This window comes from Coccinella septempunctata, chromosome 6, assembly GCF_907165205.1.
Source record: "Coccinella septempunctata chromosome 6, icCocSept1.1, whole genome shotgun sequence".
NCBI lineage: Eukaryota > Metazoa > Arthropoda > Insecta > Coleoptera > Coccinellidae > Coccinella > Coccinella septempunctata.
The window spans coordinates 14,970,321-14,997,012 of NC_058194.1; the positions used below are offsets into that span (position 1 = coordinate 14,970,321).

The following is a 26,692-nucleotide window of genomic DNA, read 5'->3' on the forward strand; positions in this document are numbered from 1 at the left end:
TGATTTGGGCATCCTTTGTACATATAAAGGAATCAAACAGTTTTCCAGATCCTTTTCTTTTTGATCCGGTGAATTAGTTTTTTATTTAATAGATTAGAATTACTGAGGATACTGTTACATCTTCAAGCCAAGAAATACAATTCCTACATATAAGTACACTCAAGATTATTCTCACTCATTTACAGAAAGTTATCTCGCACGCGTTCAATGTTTACAAATTCGAATAACGCGCCTCATAATCAACGAATACATCCCTTTTTTGAATGCCGCCGCATTGAACCAATAAACGAAGTTGCAAAATTTATTTATTCAGAAACAGAAGAAGTATCTTCGTTGTGGAGGAGCGGTTGTCTGTCTGTGTTCCTGATGGTTTTTGGCGGTACGTAGTTTTGATTTATTCTGAAACGTTTCAATTAAAAGTGTTGAATTCTCATCAATACGTATATATTTTAGGTGTGACTGTGAGAAATAAACTCTTTAAAATTAATTAAAACCGCCCATATTACATCGAAGAAAAGTACCGACAACGTGTATAGTTCTACAGTGTCACGTTTTTTCTCGTTAAAATCAAAGTACTATGGCACAAAAATTGAGTAAAAAAGGCCGAAATCCTGGTGCTGTCGACAACTGGCTCGAAGCTTTGGGTTATTATAGAAAAAATGTTGCATACGATGAAACTTGCTTATTTAGAGCTGTATCTGAACAGGTATCTGAAATTTCATTGAAAAAGGTATCTTATTTAAAAAAAAAAACATATTGCTGACTGGGAAAATTTTCTTCACAGCTATTCAACATTCAAATATATCATGAAAGGGTGAGAATTGACTGCATTAATTATGCTAAAAAGAATTTAGATGAATTTCTGGAATTTGTTGAAACAAAAGAAGAATTAGTTGACCACATCGAAAAATTAGAAAAACATATGATTATATGTGGCAATTTAGAAATTCAAATGTTGTCTAGAAAATATAAGTAAGTTTGGTAATGAAGTGACCAATTTTGTTGTGGGATTAATTCTCTTTTTACTTTTTAGATGTAATATCACAATCTTCGATGCATCTCGTCAGCAGGCCGACCATATCATCAAAAAAGGAAATACTAAAGTGATATTATTGTGTTTAATGAACGAAGATCATTATGATGCAGTTTATCAACGAGAACATATAGTTACTGCTGGTTTTTGTCAATGTAAGTTTTTGAACACTTTCACTCATCTCTTATGATCATTATTTCTTGTTATGGATCAAGTAAATGATTCAATTTCTTGTAAGGAAATTCTGTTCTCTTTTTTTAGCAATCGTTTATAAACTCTTGTACGAAAATGTATTTGATATACAAAATGTAGATGACATAGTACAGGGCATGCTTTATGATAAAACTTATATTACAACTCAGGCTGATTTGTTGTTAGATGAGAAACTACAGGAACATGAGGAAGCAGAAGGGGAGAAGGATCTTGATGATCATAAGGAAAGTGTTGTTAGTTTACCATTGAATATAGCACCATTTCCCTTCAAAGTTGCAAAAGCACTTGATCCCTCAATTTATCGAAACATTGAATATGATTCATGGACTGAAGTAAGGAGAGGTAAGCTGTAGAGATGAAATCGAACTGTTGAACTGCAATTGAGGGGCTGGAAAGTGAAAGGGTTCAAGTGCAATTTTGTAGTTCTGAAATAATTGGCTTTAAAGTTAATTTGCAGTCCAAAAATCCAGGATTGAGTTTGAGAATTATATATTAATATCTTTGTATTTTACATATGAAATAATAGTTCGATCTTTTAGGCATCATATTCTGCACTTGGATCGTTTTTTAAAATATGTGGACTTAAACCCTTTTACTTCCAGGCACTTCTATTATTTCTCCATCTGAATTTATATTAAAACTGAGAAAAAAGTACTCAACTAATAAAAAATATTTAACTTATTTTATTTACTTTGCCTCGATATTTTACATAAATATTGGCTAATCTATTTTTTCCAATAATTAAACTCATTTGATCAGAAATGAGGCTGGGTGATTGGTACTATGGAGATGATAAATTGATACTTGGGACAAGATGCTTATTCAACGATAAAGATGAAACTTATGATTGTTATATTCAAGACATAATAAAAAATGAAAATAAATGTGTTGTTTATATAACGAAGCTTGCACAGAAAAAAGTTGTAAATTACAGTGACTTATCACCTGAAAACGATGCTAAACCATGGCCACTGCCTTACAGGTGAGTAAGAATAAAAAATTATTTGATAAAAAGTTGAAAATTCTTATTCTGAAGGTTCTCAAAAAATTTAAATATATCTGCTACAACTACCATACTTTCGTTGGATAAAATCAAGTCCCATAGGAGAAAAAAGGATAAAAACCAAATAAAAAATGAAAGTCCATCCAGTAATCCGGGTTCAGATTCTTTAGAACATAATGTAACTGCTTATGTTGGAGCGCCTCTGGTGAGTATCAAGAACACCTCTATTTCAAAAAATGTATTGAATTGGTTCTATACATTCAGAGGTTTTCCATTTTTTCATAGCAGATGCAAAGTCCTCAAAATGCACAAGAAGAAAATCAGGATGTTATAAACGAAGCCAATTTAGATCTTATCAATCAAGATGCACAGTGTAATACTCCTCAAAGATATCAGTGGGAAGCACCTTATTATTCTTATCCAGGTATGATGACACCTGTGATTCAAGAACCATTTAGTTGGCCTCCTACTCCTGTTAGTCCTGGTGTATTCAATTTTAATGTTCGTCCAGTTATGACGCCTGTTGCTACAACTCCAAATGGGATGCATTATTGTGGTGAGTAAAAATCAAAAGAATATTGTCTCAATAATTATTTTCCTTACTAATATTCCAAATGCAAAAGTCTGTATGTTTGCAATAAAAAAAAAAGTTCACAGTCAGGCGACACCGGAGCTTATCTTATATTTCATATGGGCATGCTTATAAGTTTAATCATTATACAGGATGGGCTTTTGAGAACGAAACAGGAAAGATAACAAACGGAATGGTTTTTTTCTAGAAAATGGCCTGCCTCGTAGATTTTTGATTCAAGGGAGCAACTTCTAAGGTTGAATTGAGGACCATATCACTTCAACCCTTTGTGTTACAACTCCAACCCCCATACTTTGAATAGGGGAGATGGAGTAAGTAATATCTCATTTGAAAGGTATTTTTATTTTGAGTTCATCATATTCAATTTTTTTCTTTCAATCCATTCGTTTTCAAGATTTTCAAATTTATAATTTGTACAATACTGGTAATTTTGTTAAGCATGCTGTTTGTATCAATCAAATTTTCACCAATTTATTCTGTGCTTTCGATGATAATCGTTGACTGCCATACACCAGACATCAAATTATTACTGTTTGCTTCTTTCATTTAGTAATAATTCGTAAAAATGGTTTATTCATTGGCAGAAAGAAGTCATTTCTTTATTTTTCAACAAAAACAAGTGCGAGAATTGTATAGGAGATTCATCATCAAAATACCAGAATAAATGAGTAAATTTCGATTGATTTACTTAAACAACAATATTGTTTCAAATGTAAATGTGAATATTTCGAAAACGATAAAAAATTAAATATGCTGAACTCTAAATAGATAGCCCTTTCAAGTGGGGTATCACTTCCTCTATCTTTCCTATTCAAAATTTAGCGATTGGTGTTGTAACTAATTTTACTGAGTGCTGGGTGTGTTGGACGGATAACCCAAACATGCCACTGCGACCAAGCGGTCTATTGTAGCACAAAGGCAAGCTAGAGCTAGATCTCTCCCTCCAGTCCCATCCCACTCAAAAAGGAGATGAGTGATTCTTGAGTTCCTCTAGGACCATCTTCGGAGAACCAAATATTCCAAGTCTGACTCTGTCTGCCGCCGGGCAGTCACAGAGGATGTGTTCAATCGTTTCGTCCTCCTCTATGCAGAGTCTGCAGAGCGGGTCATTGACGATGCTAAGTTTTTTAAGATGGGCTCTGAGTCTACAATTTCCTGTGAAACCGCCATTATAGTTCTCAGATTGGTTCTAGAAAATCCTAGCTAACGACTATGGGCTGGGAGGCACTGAAATAGCCCTGTGCGAGTGACGCAGTCCAGGACGGTTGCGCCAGTACTCCAGGTCCTTATGCTTTATCCAGCTGTTGTTCCGTTCCCTGATGTTGCGCCTTCTCGGGCTAGAGCATCCTATACTTCGTTGCCTCGGAAGCCAGAGTGTCCAGGTGCCCAAAGCAGTTGCCAGTCTGTTTAGACTTCCCAATTTGGAGAGTTTAGATCTTCATTCAAATACCTGTGCCGAGTTGCATTTGTCTGCTGCAAGAGATTTAATCGCAGCTTGACTATCCGTTAGGATTTTTATTGACCTACCCGCCCAACCCATGTTGAGCAAATGGTTGGCGCACGGATCAATGGCGAAGATTTCTGCCTGAAATGCTGTCGCCGACTTTCCCAGACAGGCACTGAGTTCAGTCAGCGGTCTACGACTGTAGACTCCGGCTCCAGATCCCTGACTGGTTCTGGAGCCATCAGTAAACCAGCAAGGTCCTTGTAAATAGAATTCCTTGTGACGGAGCCATATTCGTATCTGTTTGGAATCAGAGAACTGAAGGTTCCATCCGTGCTGGTTCTTGTGATTATCTGATCAGTCCTCATGCCCATCACCTCATCTGCCTCCAATTGGACTGCAAGACAATTGGGCACGCAAATGAGTTTATTAGGCTCATTTACGGTAAGTTGGTGGAGCCTGTGGGTTGCTAGTTTTGCCCCTCCCTGAACAAAAATGTGAATGGGAGGGAGGTCTAATAGCATCTCCATGGACACAGTGAGGCATGCCGTCCTCTGGAGTTTCGAAAGTTTGTTTTGGGTTTGAGCGCGTTCTGTGCAGGACCACCAGGCGACATAGCCACAGGTGATCACTGGTCTGATCACCAGAGGTAAAGCGTCATGGTGTTGTAACACTAGGGGCTGAAACGATACAGTTGTGAATTTGATCTGAGAAGTCCCCCTCGAATCAAAAATCGACATGTTCAAGCCTTTTTTTTTCCAAAAAAGTTCATTCCACCTTTTACCCATCTCTTTCGTTTTCACAAGCTTACCCTGTATGATTTAATGATATCAAAAAAAGAAGAGGAAGTATGTTCCAGAAATGATGTTTTTTTAAGGGTCACTATAGTCCGAAAACTTTTGGTATCCTTTCGATAATACTCCCTTAATTTAAATTCATGGTGTGAGAGTTCTCCAAAAACAAGAGAAGGGCTATACTGCAAGTTTGCTAAATTGTAGGGATTTACCCAAAATTTTCTTTTTTTATTTTTCATCTTGATACATAAAAAAGCCTGTAAAACTCGTTCTTCAGTTGAGGTCATATTTATAGCTGTGAGTTGAACTGGTGAGAAAAGTGTTCCTAATGTATCGCCTGCTGATTTATCGCAATCAGCATGAACATGAACCTTCCATACATCGATGATATATTTTTCGTGATATATACAGAGTCCTGCAATAAGTGCGCTCTCGCCTCGTATCTCGTCTTAGCAGACAGATAAAATTTCGAATTTCTTTTTTATTGCCTAGCGGTACGAGATAAATAAATTTCAGTCACACAGGGTGTTCAATTTTTCCTGGCGGAACTTTAATTTGGTTTTCATATGGCAACCTACATTTTTTATGAATCTTTCTGTTTACACACCCAAAATAGTGGACATTTCATATTTGCTCTTTTTTTACGAAGTTATCGACATTTTTCGAGATTTTCAGCATAACAGGTATTTTCACCCAAATATTCTCCACTCATATTATCTGGAAATATGAAGTTGTGCAGAATCCCATTAGAATTGTTATGTCGGTTCGATAGCGACTCTCACAATTGTCATATCAAAAATCGACATGAGATATACAGGGTAGAGAAAACAGCTTAACAAACATTGTGAATGAAAAATCTTCCTTCTTTACAATGCAACCCCCTGTATATTATCATTATAAATTTTTCAGAACGCCTCCGGAAGATCTAAAAAGTCTATCAAGTGTTTCCTATGTCTAACTCCAATAGTTTTTCGGAAAAATTGATGTTTTGCGAAAAAGGGCAGTCTTATTTTCAATTTTTTAATCGTTCTGTATATGTCAGGTGGATTTTTTAGTGACTTGAGAAAGTCACTATTGACCCAAATCAATTGTACTTCATAAATATGTAAGATAATATGAGTTAAATATATAAGATGAAAATATCTGTTATGCTAAAACCTCGAAATCTGTCGATAATTTCGAAGAAAGGCAAAAACGTCTAAACGAAATAATTTATAAAAAATATAGGTTGCCACAAGATAAAATAAATTTGAGGTCCGCCCAAGCAAAATTAACTAGAGGTTGGAAAAATTTGTTGACAACAATAGTTCATCTAAAACGAATAAAAGGTCCTCTCGTTTGCATAAAAAGTGTAGCACTTTTCTACACTCGATTTGATTTACACCAGGGTAGAGGAGGTGTAGTTTATCTACACATAGTCAAAAGGAGATGTAGGTAAACTACACCTCCTCTACGCAGGTGTAAATTCAATCAGCAAATGAATACTAAAATCGAGTGTAGAAAAGTGCTTTACTTTTTATGCAGAAATTGACATTTTGACCTATGTGTTTGTCGAACAAATGCCGCTTTCATTTTCATTATCTCTCAGTGTGAAAGATTCTTGATTTAAAAGGGGGTTGCCTTGTACTGCGAACTTAAAATTTATTGTGCCCCCCAACAGAGCCGTTTTCGCCGCTTCGTCTAGAGCTCGCCGTACAGTTCCATAATGAACTTTAGTATCTGGAATGGCTTCCTCGGTCCTGCAAGATTCTCGTCCAAAACATTCTTGGCGTTGGCTAGTAAAAGCAATTCTGTCATCAGATGATCTGGAGTTTCATCAAAGAGGTTTTATCCTAAGAGATTTCACTCCACTGTGTTTTGAAGAATCGAGTTTCTTTAACCTTGAATGGCTAGCTTAAAGTGAGCGGGGATTATCATTGAACTCTAAAAGTTCTTTTAGAGGGATTATAAGGGACCTTTTCGCTTCATGTCAAGTTTTCAAATTAACTTAGCAGACAGATCAACCGAATCGAGAATGATAATAGAAATCTGAAATATTACAGACTACCCTTTGAAATTGATATTGTTTCCACAGGGTAGTAGTATTTCAGATTTCTATGATCAATATCGGGTAATCTGTCTTTGTCATTGTCAAACAAACACGGTGACGATTGAGCACGAGACCGGCCAATTCTGTTGTTGTGTTCGCTTACATCTCAATCTGATTGGCCATTTGATATTCCTGCAATCTGATTGGACCACCTTCATCTAGAAAACAAGCGGGAACTGAATTATGGTATTTCCTCTTTGTTTTCAGTTTAGGAATCCACTCTGTATACAGGGTGAGTCTTTGATTCGTACAAATACATATTTTAACAGCAAAAGAAACACTGTTTCCTATACTTTCTTTCCGAATCGGCCCTGATAAAAAGATAGAGCCATTTTAATTTTTCATAATGAGGTGTGCCACCCCTGGAAGAACAAACCTTCAGAATAAATAGCTAAATCTTTGACACTACACATCTGCGGATCTTTTTTTTTACAGCCCGTATATCTTTGAAACCGAGTCGATTCGGAAAGAATGGTAAAGGAAAAAAGTGTTTCTTTTGACATCAAGAATCTACTGTAAAAATATCTATACGAGTAAAGGACTCACCGTGTATACACTAGCGTTTTACAATATAATAATACGCGATCCAAGCTGCGAGTTTGAAATAGTGAGATATTAATGTACCTTTGAGATGAATTGTTTTTAATTTTACTTATTTCTTTCCTACTTTGGGTGAATTTTTCGCCTTAACGAGTGCAAATTATACAAAATTCAAGTGGGGGTTTGATTGTAGATGTAAACCAGTCACCAATCTACAACTATCCAGTGGACCCATATCACTATGCATACCAGCCATGGACACAAATGCCAGAATCCCAACAAAGCCCCACTTCTCCTCATCCACAAGTAACTTTGGATGTGAATAATAACAAAGAAACAACGCCGACTCAAAAATCACAAACAACTGAAACAAACGCGCAATATGTATCTTATCATGAAAATTCTGACTATACATCTCTGGAACAACCCGTAGTTTGTTCATCTGTACCTAGAGTCAATCCTCAAATGGGAATGTATTCACCTATTATTCCGGTACCACCAGGCACTCCAGTTATATACAGTCCTACAGCAGAAATAATAGTACCAACAACTCCTTTACACATGTATACTCCTTCTGTAGAAGTACCCTATATAGTACCTGAGCAATACTCTTACCCTTCTACCCCTAATGCAGCTTGGTATCCAGTTGGGGTGAATGCCCAGGGATTCATTTTTCCTACTCAAACTGTTGCTAAGCATCAGTAGGCTATAACTTAATATTAATTATATTGAGCAACTTCCAATTGCTAAAAACCCTCATTTAAAATTTTGATGCTATTTTTATACAAATTATATTTTTACATGAATTAATCTATCAAATAGATTATAAACTTGAACAGTTGAAAAAAAGAGTTCATAATTCAAGAATGATTTGCTATCTGAATTTATATATGAAATTATTATTATGGATTATAACTTGATAGGAAATCATTTTTCTAGTTGAAAAACTGTTCCTTCAGTTAGCAATAATTTAATTTTGAAAGTTAAAGATACTTATTCCTAGTATTGTGATAGTCATCATTTTGTTACTCATGTTTATAGTTCCTTCCATTAAATATTTAAGAAATGAAATTAATCTCAATGTTATTCAGGAGAAAACGTTTATTTTTTTAGAATTATTTTCAGTTGAATCATTCAAAGTAGAGGAAATTTGTTATATTATTATTTTGTGTCCTTTATATTTGTTCATTGTTTTAAGTGTTAAATATTGAAAATCCTAGAATGTATTACAATGATGTGATATTTCTTGTTATTATTTTTTACGAGAATGTTAATTTACTTTATATTTATTTTATACTGAAGAACTTGATTAAAATCAGACATACTGAAAAAATATATCTGAGAAATTTAAAGTCTTCTTATTCGTAGAGATAAAAAATTTCAGGAACTGTGTTATTCAATGCATTTTGTATGTTTTTCACTGTAATCTTGATGAATTTCACCAAGAATTCACAATTAATGCCGAATTGTGATTTTATTTTGATCAAAAACTCATTTTAAATGGGGACCATAACTTTTATTGCATTATTGCTAAAAAGCAATAAAACACATCAACCATTTGCCAAAATTGATCATTTTCAAGATATTTAACAAATAAAAGGTTTCTAAGGTGAGTAGAGCTTTCAGTTCTAATCATTGAATTATCGAATAATTCAATATTGGAAATATTAAAGATTAGAAGTTTACATCTGCCAAATTCATTTTCACTCTCATTTGAGCTCACCGTTTATTGAAGTTTCGACATGCGAGTGTAAGGCCAGGCGCAAATAGAAACGCAGGTTGGTGAGGTGACGCAGCGTGAGTTTTTGTAAATGATAGAAAAGAACAAGACTGCGCAAATAAAGCGTGACAGTGACGTGTCAAATAGTACGTGCAGCGCAGGAAAAAGCTGCGTCACCTCACCAACATGCATTTCTATTTGCGCCTGGCCTAATAGAGTTGTTGATAGAACAAAAATAGACTATTCATTGAGATATTTCCCGACCGACGGAGACCCTTAAATTGGACCATTAATGGAACAATGAATAACGGTTCCTTCCATAACAAAACTCCTAGGAAGAGAGAAATGTTATGGTTGACGAAAATAACGAAATTAAAGTTTTGTCACCTTTTGATGCGAATCCGGAAAATTTTCTAAATTGTGAGAGAGATCTAGGACTATGTTATTCTAGCATTAGAAGTATTCTGAAAAAAACATAAGTTGGATCCTTGCAAATAATTTAGATTAAGAACGTTTGAAAAAAACTGATTTCGCGAAAAATATAGTTTTGTGAAGCAATTCAGTACAAAACCTGTTTTACTGCGTCATTTGGACCAACGAATAGCTATTTCCGAAGAATGCTAACTACAACTTAACAAACACTTTACAGAGACCTGCCCTTATTGATTTTTGTACTATAAAAAAAGACACATTTCTTGATGTTTATATTTACGGAATAATTTGAATTGATAACAGTTAACTTGAAGGTTGTGTAAGATATATTGACTCAAAGAATTGAGCCACTAATGCTAGTGGAAAAATATTAAAAGAACTTATGGCTCCAACAAGATGCTGCACCTTCACAGTTATGTATATAATATCTTGCTGGCTCTTTTCTGACATTCACCCGATCTCACTCCCTTGGAATAGTATATTTGGGGAGGGCGGAGGATAAAAATATGGTCTAGGTATGTAACTTTTCTTACTGATAAAGAGTACTGCAAACAACGAGAAACAAATGCATTTAGCTTAGCTCTGAATTTGAAAACACCTCAATAAATTTATTCACTAATCAAAACACCTTTGCAGATCTCTTCGCCCTGATAAGATAAGGAAAGCAACGAACGAAGCATGTCTCCGATGCGTCAACAAATTCCTAAGACATAAACGATCAGAACTTTGAGCATATCCTCTAAATGTATTTTCCTATTGATTCCTCAGATGTTATCACCATCATTGAAATAATTTTTTATGCAAAGAAATTAACGTGTCATTCTCTCTGATGATAAAAAGCAAAGTGTTATTTCTTGCATATCTCGATAATAGTTGGTTTTAGACATATGGTTGATGGGACCAAAGATATCACATATGTGTAATATCTTTGGATGGGAGTGATGGGCCATTATTTATTGATTTTTATGGGTAGAATCATATTTCGATAACAAAAAGTATGCGTTCCCATTTGAAGTATGTAATTGATAGTTTTTGCTAAAAAGTCCGCGTAACATTTTTTCATTAACATTACAGGAAAAAACGGCTTCAATAACAGTTCATGATTCTAACGTTGAAGGAAAAGACGCTATAACAATCTTCGCATAGTTTAGAGAATATTTGTCTAAAAGCTCAAATATCTCTGGCAAAGATTAAAAATTATCCAAGATCTTTGCTCTCTGGAAATCTTCCGAATATCGGTGATCGAAATCACATCATTGATAGCTACTTGTTACAACCGGAGGTGACGGAAACTTGAAAATATTTCGGATTTTCTCATCATCCTGGATAACGCAGTGAAATTGAATTTTATGAAAATATCTTCTGCAGTTATTTCTATAATTTTGGGTGATGTTAAGAAACAATGACTATTTTAGCACAAACACTATAATGGATACATAGTTCTGAGTTGTTCAAAGGAAAGTCAAATTCTTATGTCAGCATGGTAAAGCTGCACAACTTCGTTATCATATCATCGCCCCGTAAAAAGAAGATAAAGCTAGTATATAAGCTGCATGCAACATTTTTTGTTAAGCATTAACGATATGTATATGTTCACATTAAGAGATTCAGTGTAGCAAAACATATCATATGAGCAGGAACTTGGGAAGAACATAAAGCAATGATAGTGCCAAAAATTACAAATTGCTCAATCGCACTCACCTGTTTCTACAACTGCCCTTGCTCTCCTCAATTTTGGATTTTCAACGAAGTGTTGTTCGGATAAAAGCATTAATTTTTTTCTTGTTATGGTATGTTATTAATTGAAATTGCACAGGTATTGTTACGATTTAATAAGTTGTTCACACTTGTTTACGATATGGTAATATGTTACGAAGTTCTCTTGCATATCAGTCATCAGCATTAGTGCACTAGGAATCTTGAATTGATTGTATCTTTGAACAAGGCCAATTAATTGTAGGAAATGATGGAGCAGTTTTAACTTATGATGTTTCTTTATTGATCAACAATATGCACACGCAGTATATTTTTGAATAAAAATATCAATAAATAATTAAAAAAATAAAGTCAACAATTTCAGAATTAAATTCTCTATAGATATAAATATAATTGTAATATAATATTCATGAAACCTTTGAACACAATATATTTTGACAATTAAAAAAACATCAATGTAAAGATAATCTCAGATTAAAATTCGAAAGTTGGAGGTATGTGTAGTACACTTTCAATCTCAATAGCGCCCAGAATTGTGCTAGTTGAATCTTCAATTTTTCCAACCTAGAAGAACAATTCACTTTCTTCTGGTCATACACAGAGTTCACACAACATTCGGACATCACTTTGAAGGCCCTCATTTTCTTTGATGTTTTCAAAGTATGCTCAATACCCCTAATCAGGTCGTTAGTTTTGAAAATCAAAATCATCTGCCTATTCACACTGTCTAGAACGGTGGACATTTGAGGTAGAATCAACGATAAATTTTGTTTCACGAAATCCATTTCTCCTTTAGAAGGAACTCCATCTCTGAAAGGTTTGGATTTCTTTGAAAAATTTCAGTTAATTAAATCAATACTTTCATAAAAATCGCTGCAACGTAGATTGAAAGATTAAAGGTGGTGATTTTTATAACTACAGTGATGTGATAATATTTTAGGTATCTTTGTTATATATCTTCAATACTTCAAGATTAATTTTCTGATGTAGATAAAAACAAAATTTTTATTTTTGCCAGTAGCTTCATTACGGGTTTTGCATTAACGATTTTTAGAGAAAGAATGGGGACACTACTTCTTTATATTAAAATGAAATTATTCTTGGGAATCTTATTCGTTCCTGAGCAAATATGATTCGATCCTTTTATTTGAATTCGATCGACGCACGGTTTTTGCTTGTTTTATTCAGGGTAGAATCACTTAAGCGACTGTTGTATGATGTTTTTTATTTCTTTCAAGCTATTGAATTTGTTAAATGTTGAGAAAAATGTAAACTATTTTTATTCTTCTACTTAAGGTAAAAAAAACTTTCAAGTGCCAAAAATTATACCACATTAGAAATTCAACGACCTTATATCTCAAAAGTTGACACGTTAGTGACATTTATTGATATGAAGTACTTTTTTTAATGGATCCAAGAATCGCCCCCTTGAATATTAGCATGTCTTCCAGAAACATCCTGCATACATTTCATATACGAAATGAACACCATCAATTACTACTGTATTTCCATTACTGCGCAATTATCTATTGTCCAGTTGCTTTGAGATAGAACTACTTTCTGAACTATATGTAACATAAGAAGAAATCCGTCAGAACAATTTTTTTCTGTATGAGTACACACTTGTAAGTTAATACCCGCAAAAACAAACACCTTCGTGGGTATTTAATTTGTAAAAAACAATCATTCAATCATTGCTTCTAACAAAGTAATTCAGTTTCGTTTCCTGACCTAACAGTGCATTCAATATATAATTTATTTAAAATATCTTCAGAAATACTCACGTTACTATTCCTCTATTGATGCTCTCCCAAGACCGACCGGTCACCATACAAGCAAACATTCCATAAAGGTCTCCATCGATTCCCAACTGCTTACTATGCAACCTCATAGTGTGCCTATTTCTATCGAGAATACTCAACCAAAAATTTGCATAGTTATATCGAAATTCGTCACTCAGAACCTGAAAACATATCAATATCTCACTTCGAAAGAATTTTGCAAATTCAAAACTTGAATTATAGGAAGAAAAGAAAATAACTGTTCCGCTTCAAATACCCTAAAAATTCATCACTATAGATCACACTAGATTTTAAAAGTTACGTTTGTGTTGCGTTTGAGTTACGAATGAGTTAAGGTGCCTACAGATTACTCTTACGTGACGTGGGACCACGTCATAATGAGCATGATTCAAATATCTAACATACGATTTTGCCAGGGAGCGTTCAAATTGTTCTGACCTGACAGTAATCTGTAGGCACCTTAGGTTTATTGTGAATGGGCACTAACTGATCGATTCCATTAAGTCATACCTGAATATTTTGAAATGGGGGTGAATAGTATGAACAAAAGTACTGCAAAAAAATGATCATCTCCCCAGATCATTATTTACCTGACTTATTTCCTTTTGCACCGACTTATTTATGACAAAGGCGTTAAGGAGGGAAGAGGGAAGAGTTTCAACTTTGAAATTTCAAATTGAACTATATTTTCTCACCGATCTTCCAAATTCGCCTCATATTTTATTTGATTTATTTTTTCATACATGGTTACGAATATACACGGTTGGTACATTTATGCATATATTTTAACAGAAGATTCTTAAGGTCAGAAGAAAAACTTTTTTCTTTTACCGTTTTTTCCAATTCGGCTCGGTTGAAAAGATACAGGCTGTTGAAAATTCTCGAAAAAATTAATTTTCAGTTATATCTAACGAACAGTTTCATCAAATGGAATAATTTTCGAAATATAGTTTTTCATTGATGTGATTAATCTTCTCCGCACACAAAATTCCAACCAAATCTTCCAGTTTTTTCATTATGAGCATTAGATACCATAAACATATCAGAAATTCAAAGAACTCAACTCTTGAATGTAAGTTGAACGCTCACTGATAAATATTTGACCATTTTGGAAATTGGATATTCTTCACATTTCCCCGTATATTGCACTGTTTTCGAGTACAAATTCGATATAGAACAATTAAGAATATCTATGAAATTCGAAAAATTGGATACTTTGACTGAATGCAACTCTGTAACCCTTTCGTTCCCAGTGGTTTCACTATGAAACCACCTCTAATAATATTTATTTCATGAGTCCATATGGTTACATCTCAAAACAGTTGCAACAGTGGTACGTCAAAGGCGGCCTCTCATAGAGGGTTGCAAAAGTTCTGCAAAATGTCGCTGTACAACGTGTAAAGTTGGTCTTTGCTTAAGTGACAAAAAAAACCGTTTTCTTGCCTTCCACAAGAAATGATAATATTCTACTTCTATTGTAAGTTGAGTCCTGGTGGTTACATGTAGAAACCACCATTTAGAAAAAAATAGCAAATAGATATTCAATGAAATATATTGAATTTCATGTATTCTCGACCTAAAAATATAAGTTTATTTTGAATGAAATTTTCTAATTTGGACCTGAAAGGGTTAAAAAATTCACAGAATTAACCTTTTAAGAAGAAAATCGTTTGAAAGTTCAGATAGACTCACAATGCAGAACGATTTTCACTAATTGCAGCAGTTCGCAAGAACGATTATAGCGTCCAAACTATCCATAACAGAGAAACAAACAAAAATGAAAATAATGCAATAATTTCGCCTCATCTTGCTTGACTTGCAAACCAATATTTTTTGTTCCTTCAACGATAGAAAATTGAAGGCAAACTAGTTTTCTTTAAGGTTCCATATGTGTATCATCAATGCCAACTCTATTACATATGTGTATTTCAGCGCGGGCGTTTTGAAGCGATCTCATGATCTCAACAAAAAAGTTTTATAAAAAAGCAGCCGTTACTTGAAAAAAAAAATTCGAATTCATTTTTGGTTGTCGTTTTTCAAATGAGTATTGTAATATAATGAGAATAAATTAGTTTTTGACTTACCGCATATAAACCATGGTCTAGAAGAGTCAAATTGCAGTCACCTCTCTCTGATTTGGATATCAATATATTCCCAGGATGCGGATCACTGTGCACAAACCCATGCTTGAAGATCATTTGTGAATACAATTTTCCAAGCTTATCTGTGATGTCGTAAGGATCAATCTTATTTTTATGTATGTAATCCAAGTCGTTTACTTGACCCCCTTCTACAAATTCCATTGTTAAAACTCTTGAAGTGGTCAGTTCCCAGCTGAAATGAATTTTATTTGCACTAATTGGAATTTTTTGGATTTAAGAATGGATCAGCAGAGTCAGCAGAGCAAGAAGAAACTACTATACTACACTCGAAAAATGTCGTCTTCTCAATATAACGAGAGGAAAAATAGTAGGCGGTACTCAAGGGAGGTGCGGAAAAGGAAGGAGATACGTAATGTATCTAGGGATCAAACAGTAGACCTAGACGGATCAATCAGACCCAGATGAATCAATCGTTTTAGTGGTCAGTTCAAAAAGAGAAAATGAATATCTTACGTCAGAAACCACATTGGTTGAGTCCGGCTTAGCGACTTTTCGACTCTGAGCACGTCAAGTGTACTTCAATCGCGTTCGATTTCGATCTCTGAGTATTCCCTTTTCTGTTCGGGTCGAGACGGAGCATGTTCTCCGATCACGCTCGCCCTTCCCCGAGTTTGCTGAGCACAAACTCTACTGGGATCGCACAGACCAGAAAATAACACACAATATACCTGACCTCATATTATTGAAAAAAATATGAGAAAAAAACACCATTAATCGAAGTAGTGAGTCCAAATAACAACAACCTACTAGAATTTGAAAGATATCAAGACCATCCTTATTGTCATTTCATCAACAAGCCTGATTTCGAAGAAACTAACTGAGAATTTGAAGCAACTTAAGTTGGACGAGAATATCTTTTGAAGATTCCAACTACGATGAGGACACTGCGATTTGTAAACAAACATAGCGTGAAAGTAAAGTTATGATAGATTTTCTTCGACTATGGCGATATTTGTGAATATAGTGAATTGAATTATTGTATTACTTTCTTCTAAGGTGTTAGTGCCGATCTCAAATCCAGAAATTTTCAATTTGTGGGAATAAATACCTTTAAATATTTTAGATATTTTTTTTAATAAAAACATATTATTTCAAAATAATATGAACGGTATACAAATACATGGGAAGTGCAGAAGAACATGGAAAAGAAGACAAGAAGTGCGGGGAGATCAGGAATAGAAAGGACACCAACGGGACGAAGAGGAAACTAAACCCGATCGACATCAGGGAGCCGAGAAGCAGCCCTTATCCGACCACCATGAGCCCAAAAACCAGGAAAGGGCTCCAACAGAGCTTAATCCTTTTGTTATCTGAGATATCTGGGATAAGTGAGTGCTCCTAAGGATAGGAGTGTGAAAGTGCAAGGCAAACGTCATAATAATTTTTCCTAGTAAAAAAAAATTTTAGATCCGTTAACACAACGCGATCTTTCTTAAAATGTTCACCCCAAAAATACCTCGAAGTTCACCCATTAATTTTATTTTACCCTATACATAGTATAGATATTTCTTTCAAATGCATTCAATTTTATCCAACTGAACCCCAAATCATATTCGAGCCCACTTCAACATTGAACCTAAATCAACCTTTCAAATTTGTAGGAATTGTTAAAGTTGAGCTGGGTTCAAACCTAAACTCAGCTTGAACTTGAAGTGTACACTGTACCACTGGGACTGAGTGTTGGAAATGTTCAGTAAATCTTGCAATAAAATTAATAACGCTATCAATATTTTTAAGAATATGTAGATACTTACAGAATTCTTGGAACACGTAACCACTCAGTATTTTTGAAGAGACTATCAATTTTTTCTGCGTTTTTTCCTTCCTGTTCGAAATTCAGTTCTTGAGGTATATTTTTTTTTGTCTCATCCACCAACCACTGGAATCTGAATTCCGGGAACGCATAACTCATTAGTTTCACCAAATACTCCATTGTTTTCAGGTCAACTTTAGCATTTCCTTGAACATAAGGATGTTGTACTTTGACTGCAACACATCTCCCATCTTTCAAGACCGCCTTGTGAACTTGAGCCAAAGAAGCTGTTCCTAAAGGCTCAGGATCAAATGACTCGAAAATTTCCTCAGGCTGATAATTTGAAAGCAAAATTTTAGAACAAAATCTTGAAAACAGTTATAAAAGTATTGACCATTTTCGACCATTTTGAATTTTCAAGTTTGAAATAGTTATTTTCCAAATGGAAATAAAGCATCTCTTTCCGCAAGGGCGACTGCCCTTGACCGAACTCTTGAGATGTTGGGGACATCATATTTTTCTACGATTTTTTTCTCCATTTTTGCTTGAGAAACCGCATCGTTAACGTAGGTATCTATCTATCTATTTTGCAACACAAAAGGTCCGGGTTCGAATCCCAGCCAAGAATTTGAAAAAGTGTGACGTCACTCGCCCTTCCTGTGTGGACTGGCCATTTAAATCCAAAGTTTTGAATTTGGGTTACAAGAGTTGTCCTTCACTTTTATCATAAAAACGAATACCTATTCGAGAAAGGATACTCCTAAATATATGCACCTGGTCTCATTATAAGCAGAGTTTGATGCTCTACAACTTTCATATTAATCATTTTTTTGAAAATTTCAGTTCCATGAGCTGTGATCGAAAAACCGCGAAAACGCCTCTCCTGGAGACACATTTTAGCCCTCTCCTAATGCATACACCGCCGAGGGGGAAAACCCAGGATATTGGGACATATGTATACATATATTTCCAGTCAGGTGCGGGAAAACCCAGAGCCCTCGGTATCTCGGGGACGCGCTAAGCTAAACTGTAAAATTACACCTAACCTCAGTAAATATGACGAATCACGAGGTCCTATGCTGTGAGAGCGTAAAGCCCCAGAATTCAGGACAGAGGTGGAGGAAACCCGAGGCTTGACACTCTGCTTACTGGAACGGTCTAAATTAGGAGCGTTACACTCCCGAGGCGCACCCGGTGGGCCCCAGCCAATGACTGAAAAGGCCTTTCATCTGAAGCAATAAATGCTTTGGTTGAAACTTTTTCATAATTTAATGCTTATTGTATATTGTGTTCATATAGCCTTCCTAAGAACCAAGACCTAATAATGATCATAAAATGAATGGTGGGTTGACAAAGCCTTCCTGACAACAATAACCTAAGCAAGTGCTAACAGTGCCAGTGGCCATCTGCCAATCTCCGTCAGCATTTTTCTTGGATCTAAGTTATTAGAAAGGGTCCATAAACCATAGTAAAAACTAAAAAATAAAAAACAAATGAAGATCCTAAGAACTCAAACTAAAGAAGGAAATTCGCCATTTGAAAACTAAAGCCACGTCATTTTAATAACAATAAGTTTGTTCACAGGGTGGTTTACTGATTACTGATTGCTGGGTGTGTTGGACGGATAAACCAAACCTGCCACTGCGACCAAGCGGTCTATTGTAGCACACAGGCAAGCTCAAAGAGCTAGATCTCTCCCTCCAGTCCCATCCTACTCAAAAAGGCGATAATGTCGGAAGGGGAGTGATTCTTGAGTCTGCAGAGCGGGTCATTCACGATGCTGAGTTTTTAAGATGGGCTCTGAGTCTACAATGTCCTGTGAAAATCGCTATGATAGATCTCAGATTGGTTCTAAAAAATAGCCAACGACTGGTGTATGGGCTGGGAGGCACTGAAATAGCCCTGTGCGAGTGACGCAGTCCAGGACGGTTGCGCCAGTACTCCAGGACCTTTTGCCTTATCCAGCTATTGTTCCGTTCCCTGATTAAAGAATTGGAGATTCCTATACTTGGTTCCGGGCCAATAAGCGCTAATGTTGCGCTTTCTCTGGCTAGAGCATCCGATAATTCGTTGCCTTTGAAGCCAGAGTGTCCAGGTACCCAAACCAGTTGCAGTCTGCTTAAACTTCCCAATTTGGAGAGTTTACATCTGCATTCAAATACCTGTGCCGAGTTGCATTTGTCTGCTGCGAGAGATTTAATCGCAGCTTGACTACAGGGTTGTTTACAATGGTTGTCAAACGTAAAGAGCCGTTCCATTTTAGGACAGCAAAAACCATCTGTGCTTGGTCAGTACAATTCACAACCATTGTGAATCACTCTATGAACAAGCCCAATGATAACAACGTTAATCATATAGAAAATGAAAAACAAATAGTAAACAGTTCAGAAGAAAATTACAGTGAATTTATTAATCTCTCTGCCAGAAGACTCACCCCCAATCAGACCTCAGAGACACCCTGGCAGGAAGTTTGCAAGCTTTAGGCACATTTAGATATACTACATTTATTTTATTAAACTAAGTAAACATAATGGATATATGAATTTATGTACATTTCCAATTTGATTCATTTGTAGGGCTGTGGTTCTAGGTTCTTAGTAAAAGCTCCAAGAATGCACAATTGGTAGGGATTCTGCCAGACACTTGTTTACAATAGCTTGAGAAAATGGAAAACTGCATTTACTCACATTTTTCTTCAAATCTTGCTTCAATACTTTGTAGACATCCTTCAGGTCATTTTTCGGAGCATGGCTATACAAAACTTTCATTGTTTTGACGAACTCACTAGGTAAAATATAATCTAATGTGGCAATGTGCTGACCAACTTTAATATAAACTCCTTTATTGGTACAACATAGTTCTAAAAGTTTTTCAGCACTTTTTTTATGTATATCAGATTTAAGTTTATTATATTGGGGACTTCCTTTCTCAAGACCAGATCCATATAACTCATTTTTGTAAGTTGTTCCAATTTTAAAAACAGTTACTGCTGCTCTTGTCAATCTAACAATACCTATAGAGTTTATATCGTAGCTATTTTCATGGAGACTATAAGTTGTAGTCACCAAAGTTCCTGCTATCAAGGAATACTTTGAGATGCATTTTAATTTTTGGGATAACATATCTATTGATAGTATAAATATCAATTATATCGAGCACATACACCTTTCCTACCAACTTTTATTTTCTATTAGTACATTCGATTGCACAAAGTTTCTCTAAATTCAAGCCAAAACTTTCTAATAATTTATCCAAAGAAATTTATCATTTTCTCGTACAATTTCTTCTTCTTCTTCCTTCAGGATCCCGATTAGGGATTTTGGGCTCAACCGAGGTTATGTACCCAGTCTCTTATTACTTCCCGCCCCAATACTCGAAGGGAAGGGATGGGTTTTACACAGTGATACAAACTAAAACATACACAAGGTAATTAATCTTTTGGAAATGTTAGTTATATTAAACATATAGATGGATTTTTTTTTTTTTTTTTTTTTTTTTTTTTTTTTTTTTTCCCAACTCAATTGACTACAATTTTATTTTCGAAGCTCTCAAAAATTCTGTAATTGTTTCTATTACTTCTATTGATCGGCTAAATATCACCTCATTCACGTTGATGGGTTGAGCTAGTTTTAAAGTAACTAATTTATCATATAGGATATCACAATTTTGGCGGTTTAGTTGACAATTAAACAATATGTGTGTGATATTTCCAAGTTCTCCACACTGACAATTCGGATTATTGTTGACTTTGATTTTATGTAAGTGTTCAGGGGTCAGGCAATGATTGGATCTCAGTCGCAACATAGTTGTTATTCTCTTTCTAGAAAGTTCAGATCTAAAGAGGAAATATCTCTGTGTGGGGTTTTTATCCCTATTTCGCATGTGCGTGTATGTTTTTGCCTTTCTCATTCCTATTTCCTTCCATTCCCTTATCCACTGGTGTGTCAATTTATGTTTCAATAGGCATCTAATATCATTTTGCTCTCCTGTATATTTGAGGAATCTGGAATTTTCCTCTCTTCCCTGATTTGCCAATATGTCTGCTCTCTCATTGCCCTCAATTCCTGCATGACCTGGTATCCACACACAGGTGATGTTCAAGTTCATTAAATGTGCTTTATATAGATATTTTTTCGTATTCACCGATAGTATGTCTAAATTGGATGACATGGTCCACCGGGACAACCTTGTAATCGCACTTAGCGAATCCGAGAAAATCACTGCATGTTTCACCTTTCTTTTTATAATAAAGAGGACGGCCTTACAGATCGCCATCATCTCTGCTGAAAATATCGTCCAATGGTCAGGAAGTTTGGCCTTATAGTTGATGTCCAAAGTGTCCGAATATATTCCTATGCCAACTGAATGTGTTTGTGGGTCCACAGAAGCGTCCGTATATATACAGTTGTATCCTAAGAATTGTTCATTTTTGATGTTTTTGAACTTTATTGGTGTTGTTGTATTTTTTTCCAATTCCAAAACGAGGCAGTTTGCTGGCTGGACGTGTTCTGTGAAATTTATTTCAAAAAAGGGTAACATTTTGGATTTGTATATCCATTGGGATTCATGTGCCACATTTTGATATGCTTTCAAAAAGGCTGGTGTGTACCTATTGTTCCAAAAGCCTCTCAAGGGTGCTAGTCTCTCTATTTCTTCCAAAATTGGGTTGTTCCGTATCCTGAAGGATTTGCATAGAAAATTTTGTGCCATCTCTATTCTTCTACTCTCCAGGGGAAATTCGCCACTTTCCGCCAAAAGGACATTGATTGGTGTTGATCTCATTAATCCACATATTGTTCTCAGTGCCGTGTATTGCATTCTATCCAAGCTGTGGAGTATTGCCTTTGAACATCCACCATACAAAACTGCTCCAAAATCTAAATATGGTCTAACTAGGGACTTGTATATTGTTAGAAGTACTCTGGGATGAGCTCCCCACCATGTTCTGCACAAACATCTTATCAGGTTGATTCCTCTGAGCGCTTTTGAACACATCATCTCTGCATGTTGTTTCCATGCGAGTTTTCTATCCAAGGTTACTCCTAGATATTTGTATTCTCTTTTCCATCGAATAGGTATATTATTAACTGTGAACCACGGTAATCCTGGTATATGTTTCTTTGCAAATATCATCGCTGCACTTTTCTCCGTCGACAATGTAAGGTGTCGGTTTCGGAGCCAGAAATTTGTCCGATCCAAAGTTCTTTGCATCTTTTCATACATGGATCCCAAATCTGAACCTGTGATCATCAGGTATACATCGTCCGCATACTGTCCAACGTCCACATCTTCCTCCGCACATTCTGACATATTCCTCACGTAAAAATTGAACAATGGTGCACTGATTTTCGAACCCTGTATTAAGCCCTTACTAGTTTTCCATGGTCCCAGCATTTTGCCCTGTTTATTGTCTCTTATATACAACTGTCTCTCTTTTAGGATCGCTTCCATTAGCATCACCAGTTTCATTGGTATTCCTGCCTGTATCATGTCTTCTATCAGTATGTTCGTGTTCACATTATCATAAGCAGATTTGATATCCAGAAACACGACTATAGTGTATTTTCCCCTGGCGAATGAATTATATAAACAGGTGATCATATATATTAGGCTATCATATATAGATTTGCCCCTACGAAACCCGAAAATCAATCTGTTTGACTCTAATAGCGATTCTAGATTCTTCTCAACTCTGTTTTTAATAAGGGTTTCGATGATTTTAACCAGGCAGGGTGCCAAGCCTATTGGTCTAATTCCTGCTATGTCATTGACATTGCGTCCTTGTTTAACAAAGGGTATTATCAGAACTTTCATGATTTCCTGAATTCCAGCTGGTTCTTCCAACAATTCGTTCACAATATCAACCAGTTTTTGCTTGGCTTGGTATGGTAGGTTTCTATAAATAGGGTACGTTAAACCGTTTATGCCAGGCGCTGTGTCTTTACTCATTTTCAAAGCCATATTCACTTCGTGTATACTGAAAGGTTGTGTTTCCACGTCATTTCCAATGGTTCTGATAATTGTCGTATTATCCTGTAGGGGGGCTAGTTTTTCCATTAATTCTACTAAAGTTTCGTGGGACGGGTGTTCGATCTCGGGTGTGTTCTTCCTTTTTCCGAATTTGTGAATTGTCCTCCATGCCTTCTTGCCATCTTTCAATGTTAAATTCTCACTGAATTTTTCAAACGCTGCCATTTTTTTCTTTTTCATTGTAATTTTTACTTTAGCTCTTATTTGATTTGCCAATATGTAATTCTCTCTTGTAGATTCTTTCATATACTTGCGAAAAATTTCCTTTTTCTTTTTTACCATTTCGGTAAGTTCTTCGTCCCACCATATTACTCTATATTTATTGTTGTCCGTCTTTTTTTTTATAGGTATAGCCTCCTGAGCGCATTTCTCCACCATATTTTCAAACTCGTTAATTGTATCCACTGTAAATTCATCCAAATATGATATCATAATCTCACTATATTTACCCCAGTCTGCCTTCCGTGTATTAAATTTTCTGGTGGTCCAAAATTGGTGTTGTGTGAAATTTGAATTCGTATCTACGGATATATCTATAGGAAAATGATCACTCAATCCAGGATCATAATTTACCCTCCAAGAGCACTTATTCGCTATGTTTTCCGAACTGAGAGTTATGTCTGGTGCACTTTTATTAATCCCTGGCTTAGTATATCTAGTGGGTGATCCATCATTTAACAAGATGATATTTTTGTTGTTTATTAGCATATTTTCTACCACTTTACCATTATGATTAAACGTGCCCGAACCCCACATGGGACTTTGAGAGTTGAAGTCGCCTAATATTATGAAATCTCCATCGAATTGACTTATTAAGGTTGTTAATTTGTGTAGGTTCAATTTTTGGTCCGGAGGATTATAAACATTGACTATGTGGATATTAGCCACTTTGATAGCTAGGGTTTGTGATTTTGCTGATAATATGTGCTCGTCTAATTCTACAACCTGGAATTCAATTGAGTCCTTGATTAGAGCTGCTATTCCTCCCCAACCGTCTTCTCTGTCACGTCTTACTATCCTAAACTTCTTCAAATTTATAATGTTCTCTTCTTTGAGGAGGGTCTCTGTCAACATTATAATATCCTGATTGGATTCCGAAATTAATTTGGACAAATCGTTGTAATTTGAACTTAAGGATCTAATATTCCATTGCATAATCTTGAGATTATTGGCCATTTCTGTGATATTATTTATGTTCTTATCTTTATAAGTTATTTGTCATTTATGTCCTTATGTTATTTATAATAGATTTAATAATTTGGTTTCGTCATTATATTCACATTTTTTTTTTTTTTTTTTTATTTAAACTTAAATTAATTCAATATTCTGTTGAAATTATAATATATGCTGTGGTATTTCTATATTTTATGTATTAGAGTATATTTATGAGAGTATACAATAATTTGTTACTACATTTTTACAAATTTCCATCCAATGAACTACTGTTCATTTCAAAATCTGGATCGTAACTTTCTATTTCTTCTGTGTCTTGATTATGTACTAAGGCTGCGGTTTGAACTAGTTTATAGTCTTGTAGGATATGTATGTTTTTGTTTGTTACTTCTTGATGTATGTTATCTTGGCACTCTTTGTATGTCACTCTTAAATTGCTCTCCTTTGTTCTATTTAATATTTTTCCCTCCTTGAGTGGTTCATGGTCCGTCCAAATATTGTCTTCATTTTCTGTTTGTCTTCTGGTTCTTTCCCATTCCTGAATTGTTTGGCCCTTTTTCTGTGTTGTATCTATAATACATTTCTTATGCTCCTCATGGTTATATCCTGGTATTTGTGGTTGTGGTCTTTTCCTCTGTGAGTATGTGGTTATCCTTCTTATGTTGTTCTCCTGATCAGATTTGTCATTTTTCTCTTTGAGTTTTTGTGAGTACGTTTGTCTGGTTATAGTTGCCGGTATTTTTGTGTTGTATTCTGTATGTTTTCTACTTCTGTTCTCCTTTGGTAGAACTGGAAATTCTCTTAGGCTTAGGTCTAAGCTTCTTCTATTGTTTTTGTATAAATTGTTTGCTTCGTAGTATGTGTACTTGTGAACCGCCATAGCTTCTTTAATCTTTTTCTGTCTTCCATATTCTGAACACGTTCTGTCTACCGCTGAATGGTTCTGCATACAATAAATGCAGCTAGGTTCCGTTGTTTCACAATCTATTTCATCGTGATTGTTTCCACAATTTCTACACCTTTTATTTCCTCTACACTGCTTCGCAGTATGGCCGTATCGTAAGCAATTGTAACATTGTATTACTGGACTTACATACTGTTCAACGTTTATTATGTTATGAAAAAGTGTTATGTAATTTGGAAGGTTTCTTCCTCTAAAAGTGATAACACATGATTTTGATTCTATGTATACTGCTTTATTATCTCTAACTACCCGTCTTTTCAATCTCCTAACATTTAAGATCTCCGTATTTGCGCTCGCATATTTTATTATTTCCTCTTCCGTGAAATTTGTTGAAATATCTGAGATTACTCCCATACTTGTTACTAAATACGATGGGATAAATACATCAAAATCATTTAAGTTATTATGTTCGGTAAACGAATTTGCCTCACTAGCTGTACCAAAATCTATTCCGACTCTATTTCTACCCTTTCTAGAAATATTTTTTATATTGTAATTGAAATCGTTATTTTCAAAGAACAATTTACCTAAGGATAGTGGATCAATGCTACCCACATTGCCTGCTTTAGCCTGAACAAATACAGTAAACGGTCCCTTATCGGATACCGCGTATGTGAATTGTTTGTTAACTTTTTTTGAAGATGTAATGGATTGACTCAATGATTCGATCTGTGATAACAGTTCCTCATCATTATTGTCTATGGCCTGTTTTTTTAATAATTGGATTTCATTATTTAATAATGTGAGATCTGCAAATGACAAATTACTACCATCTCTCAAGTTTTCAAAGGTTTTTTGAGACTTTGGTGTAATTGAATCCTCAATCCGGGGACATATCCCCGGATCTTGGTTACTCATTTTCAACCTCTTATGAAATTACTTTTATATTGCCCCGATCAACAGAAATAATATCTCAAATTTAATATCAAGTCAATTGAGTTTTTTAAAACACTCACCCCACAGCGAAAACACTCAAAAGTTATAGGGAAACACTTAGGGAAAATTAATAACCTCCCTGCTTGAATCTCTAACCTCGAATCCTCGTACAATTTGATGTGTACTGCAGGCACAGACATTAACCTAACATTAACACAGAAACAGATGACAGAATAATCAAAGATTAACTCCTTCCTCTTTGGAATAATGTGCATTTAGATCTATCTTACTGCCAATTCACAATGATGTTAATGGCAATGGTAATGTTAAAAGTGAGCTACGATGTTAACGCTTAA

The 26,692-nt window shown here is 35.2% G+C and overlaps 2 protein-coding genes across 3 annotated transcripts; one reads left to right on the plus strand and one right to left on the minus strand.

Annotated features, from left to right (window-relative positions):
- Nucleotides 1-238: 238 nt before the first annotated feature.
- LOC123314884 lies at nucleotides 239-9,060 on the plus strand. 2 transcript variants are annotated; one of them, XM_044900284.1, is made up of 9 exons: nucleotides 239-379; nucleotides 454-706; nucleotides 785-972; nucleotides 1,034-1,188; nucleotides 1,295-1,588; nucleotides 2,006-2,228; nucleotides 2,283-2,454; nucleotides 2,535-2,805; nucleotides 7,902-9,060. In XM_044900284.1, exons 2-9 carry the CDS (start codon nucleotides 578-580, stop codon nucleotides 8,411-8,413), a joined length of 1,944 nt encoding a protein of 647 aa, XP_044756219.1. In that variant the 5' UTR covers nucleotides 239-379; nucleotides 454-577; the 3' UTR covers nucleotides 8,414-9,060. The 2 variants fall into 2 exon arrangements, with proteins under 2 accessions (XP_044756219.1, XP_044756221.1); XM_044900286.1 differs by having other exon boundaries at nucleotides 2,538-2,805.
- Nucleotides 9,061-11,835: 2,775 nt separating this feature from the next.
- On the minus strand, nucleotides 11,836-20,562 carry LOC123314885 (aarF domain-containing kinase 1). Its single transcript, XM_044900287.1, has 5 exons — nucleotides 19,981-20,562; nucleotides 17,295-17,626; nucleotides 15,463-15,712; nucleotides 13,361-13,539; nucleotides 11,836-12,386 (listed from the first exon to the last, which is right to left on the minus strand). The coding sequence occupies exons 1-5, from the start codon at nucleotides 20,413-20,415 to the stop codon at nucleotides 12,029-12,031; spliced, it is 1,554 nt and encodes a 517-aa protein (XP_044756222.1). The 5' UTR covers nucleotides 20,416-20,562; the 3' UTR covers nucleotides 11,836-12,028.
- Nucleotides 20,563-26,692: the final 6,130 nt, after the last annotated feature.

Excerpts from the sequence above, each read along its gene's own strand:
- LOC123314884 (XM_044900284.1), top strand. The coding sequence starts at position 578 with ATGGCACAAAAATTGAGTAAAAAAGGCCGAAATCCTGGTGCTGTCGAC. Across the intron at positions 707-784 it reads TTAGAGCTGTATCTGAACAG|CTATTCAACATTCAAATATA; the intron begins GTATCTGAAATT and ends TTTTCTTCACAG. Across the intron at positions 2,806-7,901 it reads AAATGGGATGCATTATTGTG|ATGTAAACCAGTCACCAATC; the intron begins GTGAGTAAAAAT and ends GTTTGATTGTAG.
- LOC123314885 (XM_044900287.1), bottom strand. The coding sequence starts at position 20,415 with ATGTTATCCCAAAAATTAAAATGCATCTCAAAGTATTCCTTGATAGCA. Across the intron at positions 17,627-19,980 it reads AGCAAGATTTGAAGAAAAAT|CCTGAGGAAATTTTCGAGTC; the intron begins GTGAGTAAATGC and ends TCAAATTATCAG. Across the intron at positions 13,540-15,462 it reads TAGACCATGGTTTATATGCG|GTTCTGAGTGACGAATTTCG; the intron begins GTAAGTCAAAAA and ends ATATGTTTTCAG.